Source organism: Microcaecilia unicolor, chromosome 5 (assembly GCF_901765095.1).
Source record: "Microcaecilia unicolor chromosome 5, aMicUni1.1, whole genome shotgun sequence".
Classification (NCBI taxonomy): domain Eukaryota; kingdom Metazoa; phylum Chordata; class Amphibia; order Gymnophiona; family Siphonopidae; genus Microcaecilia; species Microcaecilia unicolor.
In genome coordinates, this window is record NC_044035.1 from 182,637,162 (window position 1) to 182,650,068 (window position 12,907).

At 45.5% G+C, this 12,907-nt stretch overlaps 1 protein-coding gene across 1 annotated transcript in view; it reads right to left on the reverse strand.

Moving 5' to 3' along the window:
- The window catches only part of CTCF (CCCTC-binding factor), a 412,941-nt gene that overhangs the window by 188,133 nt on the left and 211,901 nt on the right, over positions 1-12,907 (reverse strand). The window contains 1 exon segment of the mRNA XM_030203644.1: positions 2,507-2,667. Coding sequence (XP_030059504.1) covers positions 2,507-2,667 — 161 coding nt within the window.

A 12,907-nucleotide genomic window follows, 5' to 3' on the forward strand; every position in this document is an offset into this window, starting at 1 on the left:
AAGAGCATCTTCTACCGCCTCAGCTTTTCCCGCCCATTTTTGTTTCTGTTGTGGATTTGTATTGTTTTGCCAGTCTTCCAAAAGCTGATCTTTCTGTTCAAGACACATGAAATTTGACTGGGATTGACACCATATTCTTTAGCAATAGATGCTTGACTTTGTTTGTTTTCTAATTTTTTAAGTAGAGGAGTGTGGTGGCTACAACCCCAAAATAATCTCCAAGAATATTGCCTCCTCCCTCAAAACACCCAGGGAGAATCTGCTACAGTACAAAAAGAAAAAATCCACAGACAGAATCCCGCTTGTAGTGACATACAATCCAGAGCTGGAAAAACTGAGGAAAATCATAAGAGATCTACAACCTATACTCCAGGAGGATGAATTACTGAAAGAGATATTCCCATCCCCACCAGTACTGGCCTTCTGACAGCCACCCAATTTAAAACACAAGCTAATCAGAAGTAAACTTCCATCACAGACTGAAAAGGAACAGAAGGGCACACTTCCCTGTAATTTATCCAGTTGCAAACTATGCCAAAATATTTCACAGGACCCCAAAGTCATCCACAAAGGAAAGATATTCAACATAAAGGGATCTTTCACTTGCTCATCTTCCAATGTGGTATATATCATTCAGTGTAAAAAATGTAACGAAGGATGCTATATTGGAGAAACAGGCCAGATGCTTAAGACAAGATTCAATTTACATAGACATCACATGAACAATACAGCCAGTAGGGCCTCCACCCCGGTGGGACAGCACTTCACAGAACCAGGACACTGTATCAGTGATTTCACAGTGAGAATACTGAAAGGTAACTTTAAAACCATACAAGAACGTAAGACCTTTGAAGTCAGAATGATTGAATATTTTAACACCCAACAGAAAGGACTTAACAAGGACCTGGGGTTCCTAGCCCATTATAAACCATAAAACTGTATGTCTCTGTTGATCACCCTCCCCTCACCTACCCACACCCATCCTGTTAGAATATCAATGATATGCTTTGATGTCCCCATGCATACCTCCGACCCACCCCGTCAGACTATCATAGCAATGCTTGAATGTTTTCACTTATATACACTGTCAGCTAGCACATTTGCTTATTTCCGATCTGACGAAGAAGGGCAACCTTCGAAAGCTAATCAAGAAATGTATTAAGTTATGTCCAATAAAAAAGGTATCATCTTATTTTCTTTTCCATGTTTTATTTTGTTTGAATCCTAATTTTTTAAGAACTTCTATTCGTTCAGCCACTGTTAAAGTCTTACAGTTCCGCCGTGATGACCACTACGGTGTACGCCCTAACAACATTGTTTCGCTTATTCTGCCTGTGGCAGTTAAAGAGGAAGTATATTTGAAATCTCGTTGGTTGTCACGCGCCAATCGGCTTCCATATTCCATGCGCGCGCTTATGCGGAGTCTTTCCTGCAGAGGAGCGGTCTTGAACCATGCATATAAGCAAATCTTGCACTTATCAGTGGTGCGCTAAACCGAAGTTTGTCCCCACAGAAATTGATAGTGCCAAAAATGGGACCAAAGTACGGCATGCAGTTAAACAGAGCATGTGCTTATCTGACATGCACTTAAATGGAGTGCACTATATTTGATTATGTAATGGTTGAGTATAATTTGCATTTTGTTGTTTATATTATGTTACTCCCAGAGTCTGCCTGGCCTCTTTATATGTAATCCGCTTAGAACTTACCAGGTGTTTGTGGAATACAAGAATATTTGTAATGTAAAATTGATAAGGCAAGACTTACTTTTGCTGAATATATACTGACAGTTCCATTAAGCTATGTCTATCTACATGGACAGTATTTTATTTTCAGATTTACTGGTCTATGGTTCCTTATCATTCCTGGAGTACTTTTTAAAAGCTGGGATTACTTCACCCCCTTTTAGTCCCCAGGCATCATCACAGTTTTAAACCATTAATAGTAAAGGTTAGCAATTTCATGGTTTAAGCTCTTTCAGGACTCTTGTGCTGGTAATTTGTTGGCACTTTAGTTTGTCAGTTTGATCTATTATATCTTCCAGTGACATGCTTGAGTCTACAAAAAGACTATAGTGGAAGCACAGAGAAAAAAATCCACTATAATATGGAAGTGCTTTGTTTTCATGTCTCTTTGGCAGAGCAGAAAAAGAACTGAGGTGCCGAGGAGACTAATATATGTGGGAAGGGCTGCTCATGCGCAGAACTTCACACAATTTTGAGTTATGTGAGATCTATTCCATCCCAGTGTTATTAGATGATATCACCCACGTATGTGATGATTCAGTCCTGCTTTTGAAGAAAAAAAGAATTTTAAAATGGAGAAAATAAAAACTAGCATTCCTCAGTAGTTCCTTCCATTAAATACAATGAGAAGTGTGGGGATGATTTTATCATGGACCAACAAAGATCAAAAGCAGCAACTCAACAAAGAACTAAGAATGAAAAACAGTACAGTTACATTTGAGGCCCCCATCTTTATAGCACAATTCTGGGCCCATGCTTACCTGTCTACAGGCGTAATCACACTGGTCACACTTGAAGCGCTTCTCATTCTTGTGAGACTTCTGATGCTGAATAAGGGCATAGCGCTCATGGAACACTGCATCACAGTAACGACACTTCTTGCCCTGCTCAATGTAGGAATGCTGTTTTCTTAAATGGACACCTAGATTCAAATCAAACCACAGGAGATCTTATCATCCTGCTTCAATTGTAGCCAGAGTTCCCTGGTATAAAGCATGATATATAGCCCGAGAACTTAAAATGCTTAAGGCATAATATAAACCAAAATGCCACAATAAAAAAATTGTTCTGAACTTGCAGCACCATCAGAGCACCTAGTCTGATGAGACCCCAACATTATAAATCAACAAATATAAGCTTAGTTTTCAAAGGCACAGTGACCATAAAAAGGTAATTGACAGATACAAATTCTATAAATTATTTGTGTGGTCCCACTAAGTCAAATAAGTTAACTCGACGTCGATGCAGATAGTTTCAAGCATGGTTACCATGGGTTTTACATAGTTTTACTAATGGATAAGAATACAGAAAGGGTTTCAACATGGGTCTTACTTCAAGCAAAAACCCTGACCATAACTGCATTGAAATGAATGCAGTGCATTTGTTATCCTGCAGCATGCAAGAGTGCAAACTAAAAACAACAAGAAAAAGCTGTTCTACCCATGCAGTTAGCACAGGAAAAATTAATGCCAGGGTCCAGGGCAGTGTAGAAGGGTTGGTTGAGAGGAGTGGGTGTCTACCAGAACTCCCTCTCTCCCCCCCAACCTGACCACCAAGGCCCAGATAACTGCACTGGCTATGCCTGGTGGTCTACCACCCCCTGGTGGTCTACCACCCCCTGCCCCCCACCACCAGTTCAAAAGATTTTCCTGGTAGCCTTTTCCGCTAATAAAAAAATTTAGATCCCTAGTATATAGTGGCACCCTCCCACCCCTTATTCCTCACCCAATGTACCTAACTCTGCAGGACAACCTGCTATTGTCAAGATGGTGGCACCGGGAAGTAGGAACGCGTGGACAATGCTCCTGCCTCTCCTGTTTGGTACGTTGGGAGGGATCGGAGTGCAAGAGTGCCACTAAACACCAGAGATTTAACTTTTTTTTACTGGAGGAAGGGGGTTTGGGAGGGAGGGAGATGCTGATTCCGTGCAATCCGCTTAAGTGCAACGGTCTGGGACCAAAGAAATACATGCAGTTAACCGGAGTGTGCGCTTAACCGTTGTGACCCAAAGAAGCTTGACATCTGATAAACATATGTACAGTACTGTTTAATATATGTACAGTATACAGTCTCCATTAACTGACGTTAGGCTTACTTGAAGTAATCAGACATATCCACCTGTACACTCTTGTGTCTGCGAGTTCCATAGACTACATTTGCCAGACGGTAAAAGCTGTCATAGCACTGACATCCGGTGGCCTCCAGATACCGTGTTTCCCCGAAAATAAGACACTGTCTTATATTCATTTTTGCCCCCCAAAATGTGCTAGGTCTTATTTTCGGGGGCTGTCTTATTTTTCGGGGAAACATCGGGGTTGGCCCGCCCGCCCTCCATCGCTCGCGGAACTAACCTTAAACGCCTCCTTTCACCTTCGCAGCAAGCAGCAGCAGGGCAGACCTCTCCTTCCTTCAGTGCCCCGCCCTCGCCTGACATAACGTCCGCGAGGGCGGGGCACGGAAGGAAGGAGAGGTCTGCCCTGCTGCTGCTTGCTGCGAAGGTGAAAGGAGGCGTTTAAGGTTAGTTCCGGGTGGGTGGAGAGGGGCCCGGCGACCTCGGGTGGGGGGGGGGCTGCCTTGTCTGGCTCTCGGCGGCCCTGCTTTCAAACAAAAATTTGCTAGGTCTTACTTTCGGGGGAGGCCTTATATCTACCAATTCAGGAAAACCTCTACTAGGTCTTATTTTCGGGGGATGTCTTACTTTCGGGGAAACAGGGTAGGCCCGCACAGTGTTGAGACTCTCCAGCGCTCTTGCAAAAGTGACAGGAGGAGGTTGTTGAATTTCGTCAGCATGTGCCTCGCTGCTCATTTCATCATCTGTTTCATCATCAGCCGTTGCCTGCGTGTAGGCGCATATCTCGACATCAGTGCTGTCGTCAGCTGTTTCTAGATCATGATCAACAGCTACGTAGTGATGAAACTCTTCAGTAACATCGGCTGGGATGTCAATAGCCTGTTCATCTGACACGTTTGCAACAGCTGCATCTGTTTCGTCCCTCTCCACATCCCTAACAAAGCTTGCCTGCTTGTTGCAGTTCACAATGGTTGCCTGTGTAATATGATTCCAGGCTTCTTTCTGCATATGTAGGGAATCCAACAGTGATAGATTACGAGCCAGTTCAACAGCACATTTATCCTTAACAGTCTGGTCATCCATAATGCTCATCAGACGAAGTAGCACAAGAGCCCGATAATGTTGTTTGAAATTGGCTATTATGCCCTGATCCATAGGTTGGTAGTGTTTGGTAGCAGGAAGACCACCTTGATGTTAGACAGCCTGACATCATCACTGTGTGAAGCACAATTATCACAAAGCAACAAAATCTGACGCTTCTGTGCCTGCAATCTAGTGTAACTTCTTTAGCCACTGCTTCCAAATTTCACCAATCATCCATGAATTTGCGTTAAGCGACTTCCTATGTCACACGAGGCTAACATTCTTGAAGAAATGGGAATGTCTGCTGCAATATGGATGGGAGTGAGAAGTTCGAACCACTCGTCATTGGAAAGAGCAAAAGAGGATCGTCAGTCGGTCCTCTGACGTTTTACTTCCTGTAGTTTCGGCTTGTTTGAATGCAAGTGTTCTATCAGGAATCGCTCGCCAGTAGAGACCGTTTTCGTCAGCATTGAAAATGTCACGAGGTGCAAACTCATTCAAGATGGTAGGAAGAACTGAAACAACCCAATTTTCAGCACCAAAGTCTTCAGGTCTTGTTTTTCACCATGCTCGTTCTTGAATTTTATGTTGTTCCTCTCCTTCCATCTTTCCAACCATCCAACAGTGACTTTGAATTCAGTTAGTCCAAGACTTTCAGCTAGCTGGTTAGCTTTCCCCATAAGCAGTGGACAATTGACAGGAAACTGTCTGCTCCTGACTTGAGAAAACCACCAAAGAAGAGCATCTTCTACATCCTCAGCTTTTCCTGCCCGTTTTCGTTTCCGGTGTGGATTTGTATTGTTTTGCCAGTCTTCCAGCAGCTGATCTTTCTGCTTCAAGACACGTGAAATTTGACTGGGATTGACACAGTATTCTTTAGCAATAGATGCTTGACTTTGTTTTCTAATTTTTTAAGAACATCTATTCATTCAGCCAGTGTTAAAGTCTTACAGTTGCGCGACAACGCCAGTGTACACTCTAACAACATTCTTTCGCTTATTCTGCCTGTGGCAGTTAACCAACGAGATTTCAAATTTACCGTCCCTTTGTCACGTGCCAATCGGCTTTCCGTGCGTGCGCTTATGCAGAGTCTTTCCTGAAGAGGAGTACTACTACTATCCATTTCTATAGCGCTCTGACATTATGAGCCGTGACATGGCCTTCCAAAGTCAGCCCAGCTCGGGCCTAAGTCAAGGATATGCAATCTGCTAGCCAAGTGGAGATTGTGCGTTTTCCCGACGACTGCCCTCCTGTTGGGATAAAAAACAAACAAACAAACAAACAACTGGGCGGACTGTCTAAAGGGCTTTGTCCGCTCCACGTAAAAGGCCAATGCTCCCTTGCAGTCCAAGGTGTGCAAACTGCTTTCGCCATCGCCAGGGCGGGTATGAGGACAGGGAAAAAATGTTGCCAAGACAATTGACTGGTTAAGATGGAACTCCAATACCACCTTTGGCAGGAACTTAGGGTGAGTGCGGAGGACTATTCTGTTGTGATGAAACTTGATATAAGGTGCATGCACTACCAAGGCCTGAAGCTCACTGACTCCACGAGCTGAAGTAACAACCACCAAGAAAATGACCTTCCAGGTCAAGTACTTCAGATGGCAGAATTCAGTGGCTCAAAAGGAGCTTTCATCAGCTGGGTGAGAAAGACATTGAGATCCCATGACACTGGTGGAGGTTTGACATGGGGCTTTGACAAAAGCGAACCTCTCATGAAGTGAACAACTAAAGACTGTCCAGAGATAGGCCTACCCTCTACACGGCGGCAATAAGCACTAATCGCACTAAGGTAAACCCTTACGGAGTTGGTCTTGAGACCAGACTCAGACCCTGCTTGAATACCTTCTACATTTGTCAGTGTAGGACAAGAGGATCTAGGGCCTTGCTGTCACACCAGACGGCAACCCTCCTCCATTAAAAAGAGTAACACCTCTTTGTGGAATCTTTCCTAGAAGCAAGACAGACTCAGGAGACACCCTCTGAAAGACCCAAGGAGGCAAATTCTAAGCTCTCAACATCCAGGCCGTGAGAGCCAGAGACTGGGATATAGAAGCGACCCCTCGTTCTGAGTGATTAGGGTTGGAAAACAGTCCAATCTCCATGGTTCTTTGGAGGACAATTTCAGAAGAAGGGGGAACCAGATCTGACACGACCAGAAGGGTGCAATCAGGATCATTGTTCCACAGTCTCGCTTGAGTTTCGGCAAACTCTTCCCTACTAGAGGTATGGGAGGATACGCATACAGAAGGCCTGCCCCCCAATGTACGAGAAAGGCATCTGATACTAGTCTGTCGTGGGCCTGAAGCCTGGAACAGAACTGAGGGACCTTGTGATTGATCTGAGTGGCAAAAAGATCCACAGAGAGGGTGCCCAATGCTCAGAAGATCTTGCGGACTACGCCCATGTTCAGTGACCACTTGTGTGGTTGCATTATCCTGCTCAGCCTGTCGACCAGACTGTTTACACCTGCCAGATAAGTAGGTTGGAGAAACACGCCATGACAGCGTACACAAAGCCATATCTGGATGGCTTCCTGACACAGAGGGCAAGATCCGGTGCCCCCCTGCTTGTTGGTGTAGTACATGGCAACCTGACTGTCTGTCTGTCTGAATTAAGATTACTTGGACAGCCAATATCTGAAAGCCTTTAGAGCGTTTCAGATCGCTCTAAATTCCAGGACATTGATCTGCAGACCTCTTTCCTGAAAGGACCAGGCTCCCTGAGTGTGGAGACATCTACATGAGCTCCCCACCACAGAAGAGATGCATCCGTCATCAGTACTTTCTCTGACTGAGGAATTTGGAATGGTCGCCCCCATGGTCAAATTTGATCGAATCGTCCACCACTGAAGAGAATTCTGAAATTGGTGGACAGTTGGACTACATCCTCTAGATCCCACGCAGCTTGAAACCACTGGGAAGAGAGGGTCCATTGAGCTGATCTCATATGTAGACGTGCTATGGGTGTTACATGAACTGTGGAGGCCATGTGCCCCAGAAGTCTCAACATCTGCCGAGCCGTGACCTGCTGATACGCTCGAACCATGGACACCATGGGACAAGTTGCCCACCCTTGCCTCGGGAAGATAAGCTTGAGCCATCTGAGTGTTCAACAGGGCTCCAACAAACTCCAATTTTTGGACTGGGGTGAGATGGGACTTGATAATTTATGACGAACCCCAGTAGCTCTAGAACCCAAATAGTCTTTCGCGTGGACTCCAGAGCACCCTCCTTCGAGGTGCTCCTCACCAGCCAATCGTCGAGATAAGGAAGCACATGCACTCCCAGCCTACGTAGCGACGCTGCGACTATAGCTAGGCATTTGGTAAACACTCTGGGAGCAGATGCTAGACCAAAAGGCAGTATATGGTACTGAAAGTGCTGTGTTCCCAGCCGAAACTGAAGATACTTTCTGTGAGCTGCAAGTACCTATTTGTGCTGGGAACTGTAAGAATGAGCTCCCGGTGGACAATTTGGAGGTTTGGATTCCAGATTAGAGGGTGTATCCTGACCAAGCTATTTGAATAACCCACCGGTCGGAGGTTATGAGAGGCCACCTTTGGTGAAAAAAATATCAACCTCCCCATGACCGGCAAGTCGTCCGGCAGGGACACTTTTACTGAGGCTATGCTGAACTGGAGCCAGTCAAAAGCCCGTCCCTTGCTTTTGCTAAGGAGCCGCAAAGGCCTTAGGCGCACGCTGTTGACGAGAACAAGCGCACTGGGGCTGAGCCTGAACAGGCTGCCGAGAAGCAGGAGTGTACCTACACATAGCATAGGAATAGGGAGCACCCCTCTTCCCTCCAAAAAATCTCCTAGATGAGGAGGTAGTAGCAGAAGACGCCAGGCGGAAGACAGAATCCATAGCATCATTGTGCTTTTTGAGCAGGTCAACAAGATCCTCTACTTTCTCACCAAAAAGGTTATCCTCTCCCCCCCCCCCCCCCCCGGCAAGGAACATCCGCCATCCGCTGCTGGACCGAATGATCCAGGTCAGAGACACGCAGCCATGAGAGTCTGTGCATCACTATACCTTGGGCAGCGATCCTGGATGTTACATCAAAAGTGTCAAACATACCCCTAGCCAGAAATTTTCAACATGCCTTCTACTGTCTGACCACCTGACGAAAAGGCTTGGCCTACTCCAGAGGGAGTGCATCAACCAAGCTAGACAGTTGCCTCATTGAGTTCCGCAAGTGGATGGTCGTGAAGAGCTGGTGTGTTTGGAGTTTGGCAGTGAGCATAGCGGCCTGATACGTTTCCTCCCAAAAGAGTTCAAGGTCCTAGATTCTCTGCCTGGGGGCGCCGAGGCATAGTTCCTAGTACTCGGCTCTTTTGAGAGCGGAGTCCACCACCATGGAATTGTGAGGTAGCTGAAACTTCATCAATCCAGGTTCCCTGTGGATCCGATATTGGGATTCAGTTCTTTTCGGGATCATGGGGTTAGATAGAGGGAATGACCAATTTCGCATAAGGACTTCCTTCAGTACATTATAAAAAGGAGCCATTGCAGCCTCTCTAGGTGGAGAAGGATAATCCAGGACCTCGAGCATCTCAGCCCTGGGCTCATCCTCAACCTCCATAGGGAAGGGAATAGACGCAGCCATTTCCCGGACAAAGGAGGTAAAGAACAGACTCTCCGGTGGAGACAGTGTCCTTTCTGGTGGAGGGGAAGGTTCAGAAGGAATTACATCGGACTCATCAGATGAAAAGTACCTAGGCAGGAATGCTCATCTTCAGTATCGGACAAGACATCTCTCAGAGCAGACCGAAACTGAGCCTGCCTCAATGCCCAGGAACGACATTCTCAATGGCGGTGCCGAGAAGTCGATGCCTGTCTGGATTCTGGTGAAGCTTCCTCCACCGATGTCGAAGGGGAGTCAACCTAGGTGGCAGGCGGCATCGAGGTCGGAGACCTCACAGGTGAAGGGCTAGATACCGCTGCAGCAGACGGTATTGGAAGGCGCAAGCACCACCGAAGCAGACTGGCACAGCAATCCTTCCAGAAGCTCTGGAAGCAGGGCCCTGATGTGCTCGTCGAGAGCCGCAGGTGGCTTTCGCTCGACGCCTGTCAGAGACTTCTCGGTACCGATGAGGAAGACATGGAATCCTAATGTCTCCTCGGGGCTGGGTCCGACGAATGTCGGTCCCGGGGGCCTGCTTAACAGGAGGCCTCGAGACAGGTGGAGACCCACTCGATGCCTCACTGCTCCCAGCACGAGTTGGTCATTCCGCAGCCATTGCTTTCGCTCCCGACGTCGATACGCCCCTCGATGTCAATGCCGCCGACCTCAGTTTCGATGTCGAAGGACCGGACCGAACCCCAAAAAGCTTCTCTCGTTGGGTCTCTCGAGACACTTGAATCCGTTTCTTCATGCAAAGACAGACTACAAGCGGTTGGACTAAGGTCAGGCCCAAGGCACTGGATACATCAGACATGGGTACTGGTACCCGAGATGGTCCAGTTGCACCGAGTACGCTTGAAGCCGCTGGGTGTCTTCGATGACATGGAAGGAAAAACGGCTTCGGCAAAATCAAAAGATGCGATTGTGCCTGTTAAAAGAAAAAACGAGCATGAAAAGAAGGGAACAACCCGACCACGTCGAAAAAGAAAGGAAACTTTAAAAGGGCAAAAAAATAAAGTTTCAACTATAAATTTTAACAAGAAAAAAGAAAGAAGGCAAATAGCTGTAAAACCGAAGGACTCTTTCCTGGGCCTGAGAGGAGCGGGGAAAAACTCAACCGCACCTCGCCGGGAACACTCGCGTGATGGGCGGGAAGTCATCCGCACATGCGCGGTTTGCGTGCCAGAAGGCTCTGGCACACTTTTTAAATTTTTTGCTTGCAAAATTGCCGATTCCCGGGCTGATGCGGACGTCGACCCACATGTGAGAACAAGGAGCCTGCTTGTCCTCGGAGAAATTTAATTACCTCACTAGTTACTCCCATCTCTAGATCATTTATAAATAGATTAAAAAGCAGCAGTCCCAACAGAGACACCTGGGGAGCCCCACTATCTACCCTTCTCCATTGAGAATACTGACCATTTAACTCTACTCTCTGTTTCTATCTTTTAACCAGTTTTTAATCCATAATAGAACACTACCTCCTATGCCATGACGCTCCCATTTCCTCTGGAGTCTCATGTGGTACTTTGTCAAATGCCTTTTGAAAATCTAGATATACAATATTGACCGCCTCACCTTTATCCACAAGTTTGTTCACGCCTTCAAAGAAATGTAATAGATTGGTGAGGCAAGATTTCCCCCTTCACTAAAACCATGTTGGCTTTTGAATATGCTCTGTAATTTTGTTCTTTATAATAGTCTCTACCATTTTGCCCGGCACAGACGTCAGACTCACTGGTCTATAATTTCCTAGATCACCTCTGGAACCCTTTTTTTTTTTTTTTTATACATTGGCGTTATATTGGCCACCCTTCAAACTCCCGGTACCATGCTTATTTTAAAAATAAATTACAAATTACTAACAATACAATAGTTCTGCAAGTTCATTTTTCAATTCTATCAGTACTCTAGGTTGAATACTATCCGGTCCAGTCGATTTGCTACTCTTCAATTTGTCAAATTGCCCATTACATCCTCTGGGTTTATAGAGATTCCATTCAGTTTGTCTGTCAGCACTGAATACCATTTCCGGCACTGATATCTCTCCCAAATCTTCCTTGGTGAAGACCTAAGCAAAGATTTTATTTAATCTCTCCGCTATGGCTTTGTATTCCCTGAGTGTCCCTTTTACCCATTGGGTCTTATAGAAGTCCAACTGATTCTTTTGCCTCCAACGCAATCTTTTTTTCAAAGTCCCTCTTTGCCTTCCTTATCAGCACTTAGCAATTGACTTGCCATTCCTTATGCTGTTTCTTATTTTCAGTTGGGTGCTTCCTCCATTTTTTGAAGGATTTTCTTTTAGCTCTAATAGTTTCCTTCACCTCACTTTTTAACCCCGCTGGCTGTCATTTGGTACGGGCTTCCAGAATAGTATTCTTGAACAGCATCCACGCCTGATGTAAATTTTTGTCCTTTGAGGCTGCTCCTCTAAGTTTTTATTTTCACCGTTCTCATTTTATCATAGTCTCCTTTTTGAAAGTTAAATGCTACCGTATTGGATTTCCTGTGTGTACTTACTCCAAAGCTGTATCAAATCTGACCATATTATGATCACTGTTATCAAGTGGCCCATCACATTACCTGCTGCACCAGATCATGAGCTCTACTAAGGACAGTCTAGAATTCTTCCTGCTCTTGGCTCCTGTACCAGCTGCTCCCATAAAGCAGTCCTTGATTTTGTCAAGGAATTTTACCTCCCTAGCATGCCGTTATATTTATCCAGTCAATATCGGGGTAATTGAAATCACCATTATTGTGTTGGCCAGGTTGTTAGCATCCCTAATTTCTGATAACATTTCTACATCTGTCTGTTCATCCCGGACAGGTGGATGGTAGTATCACTATCCTTTTCCCCTTTTCAAATGGAATTTCAATACATAGGGATTCCAAGATGACAGGGACAGAATAGTGATGATTAATGCAGGGAGATGGACACAGAAGAGATACTGGACAGGGAAGTATAGGGGACAGAGAAAAAAGATCTTGAAGATGGGGAAAGATAAGAACACAGAGATGGAAGATGGATGGTGAGCATAGAGAAAGAAGAAATGTCAAATGGGCAGGAGACCCCGGACAAGCGAGTTGAGAAGACAGAGGGAAACACAAACCAGAGCCTGGGACCAACATGATTTGAAAAATAAAAATGACCAGACAACAAAAGGTAGAAAGGAGAAATTAGGACTTACCTGACAACTTTCTTTCCATTAGTTTTTCACACTACTCCAGGATGAGTGGGTGTCATGTCAATCAACCAGCAGGTGGAGATAGAGCATACAGAACTGAGCCCTAGTACATAGCCCACTGCTACCAGCCCAGTTCCTCAGTATCAGTCCAAAAGCAAGGAAGAAAGAACCAGGAGCACATTCAGCATCTATATA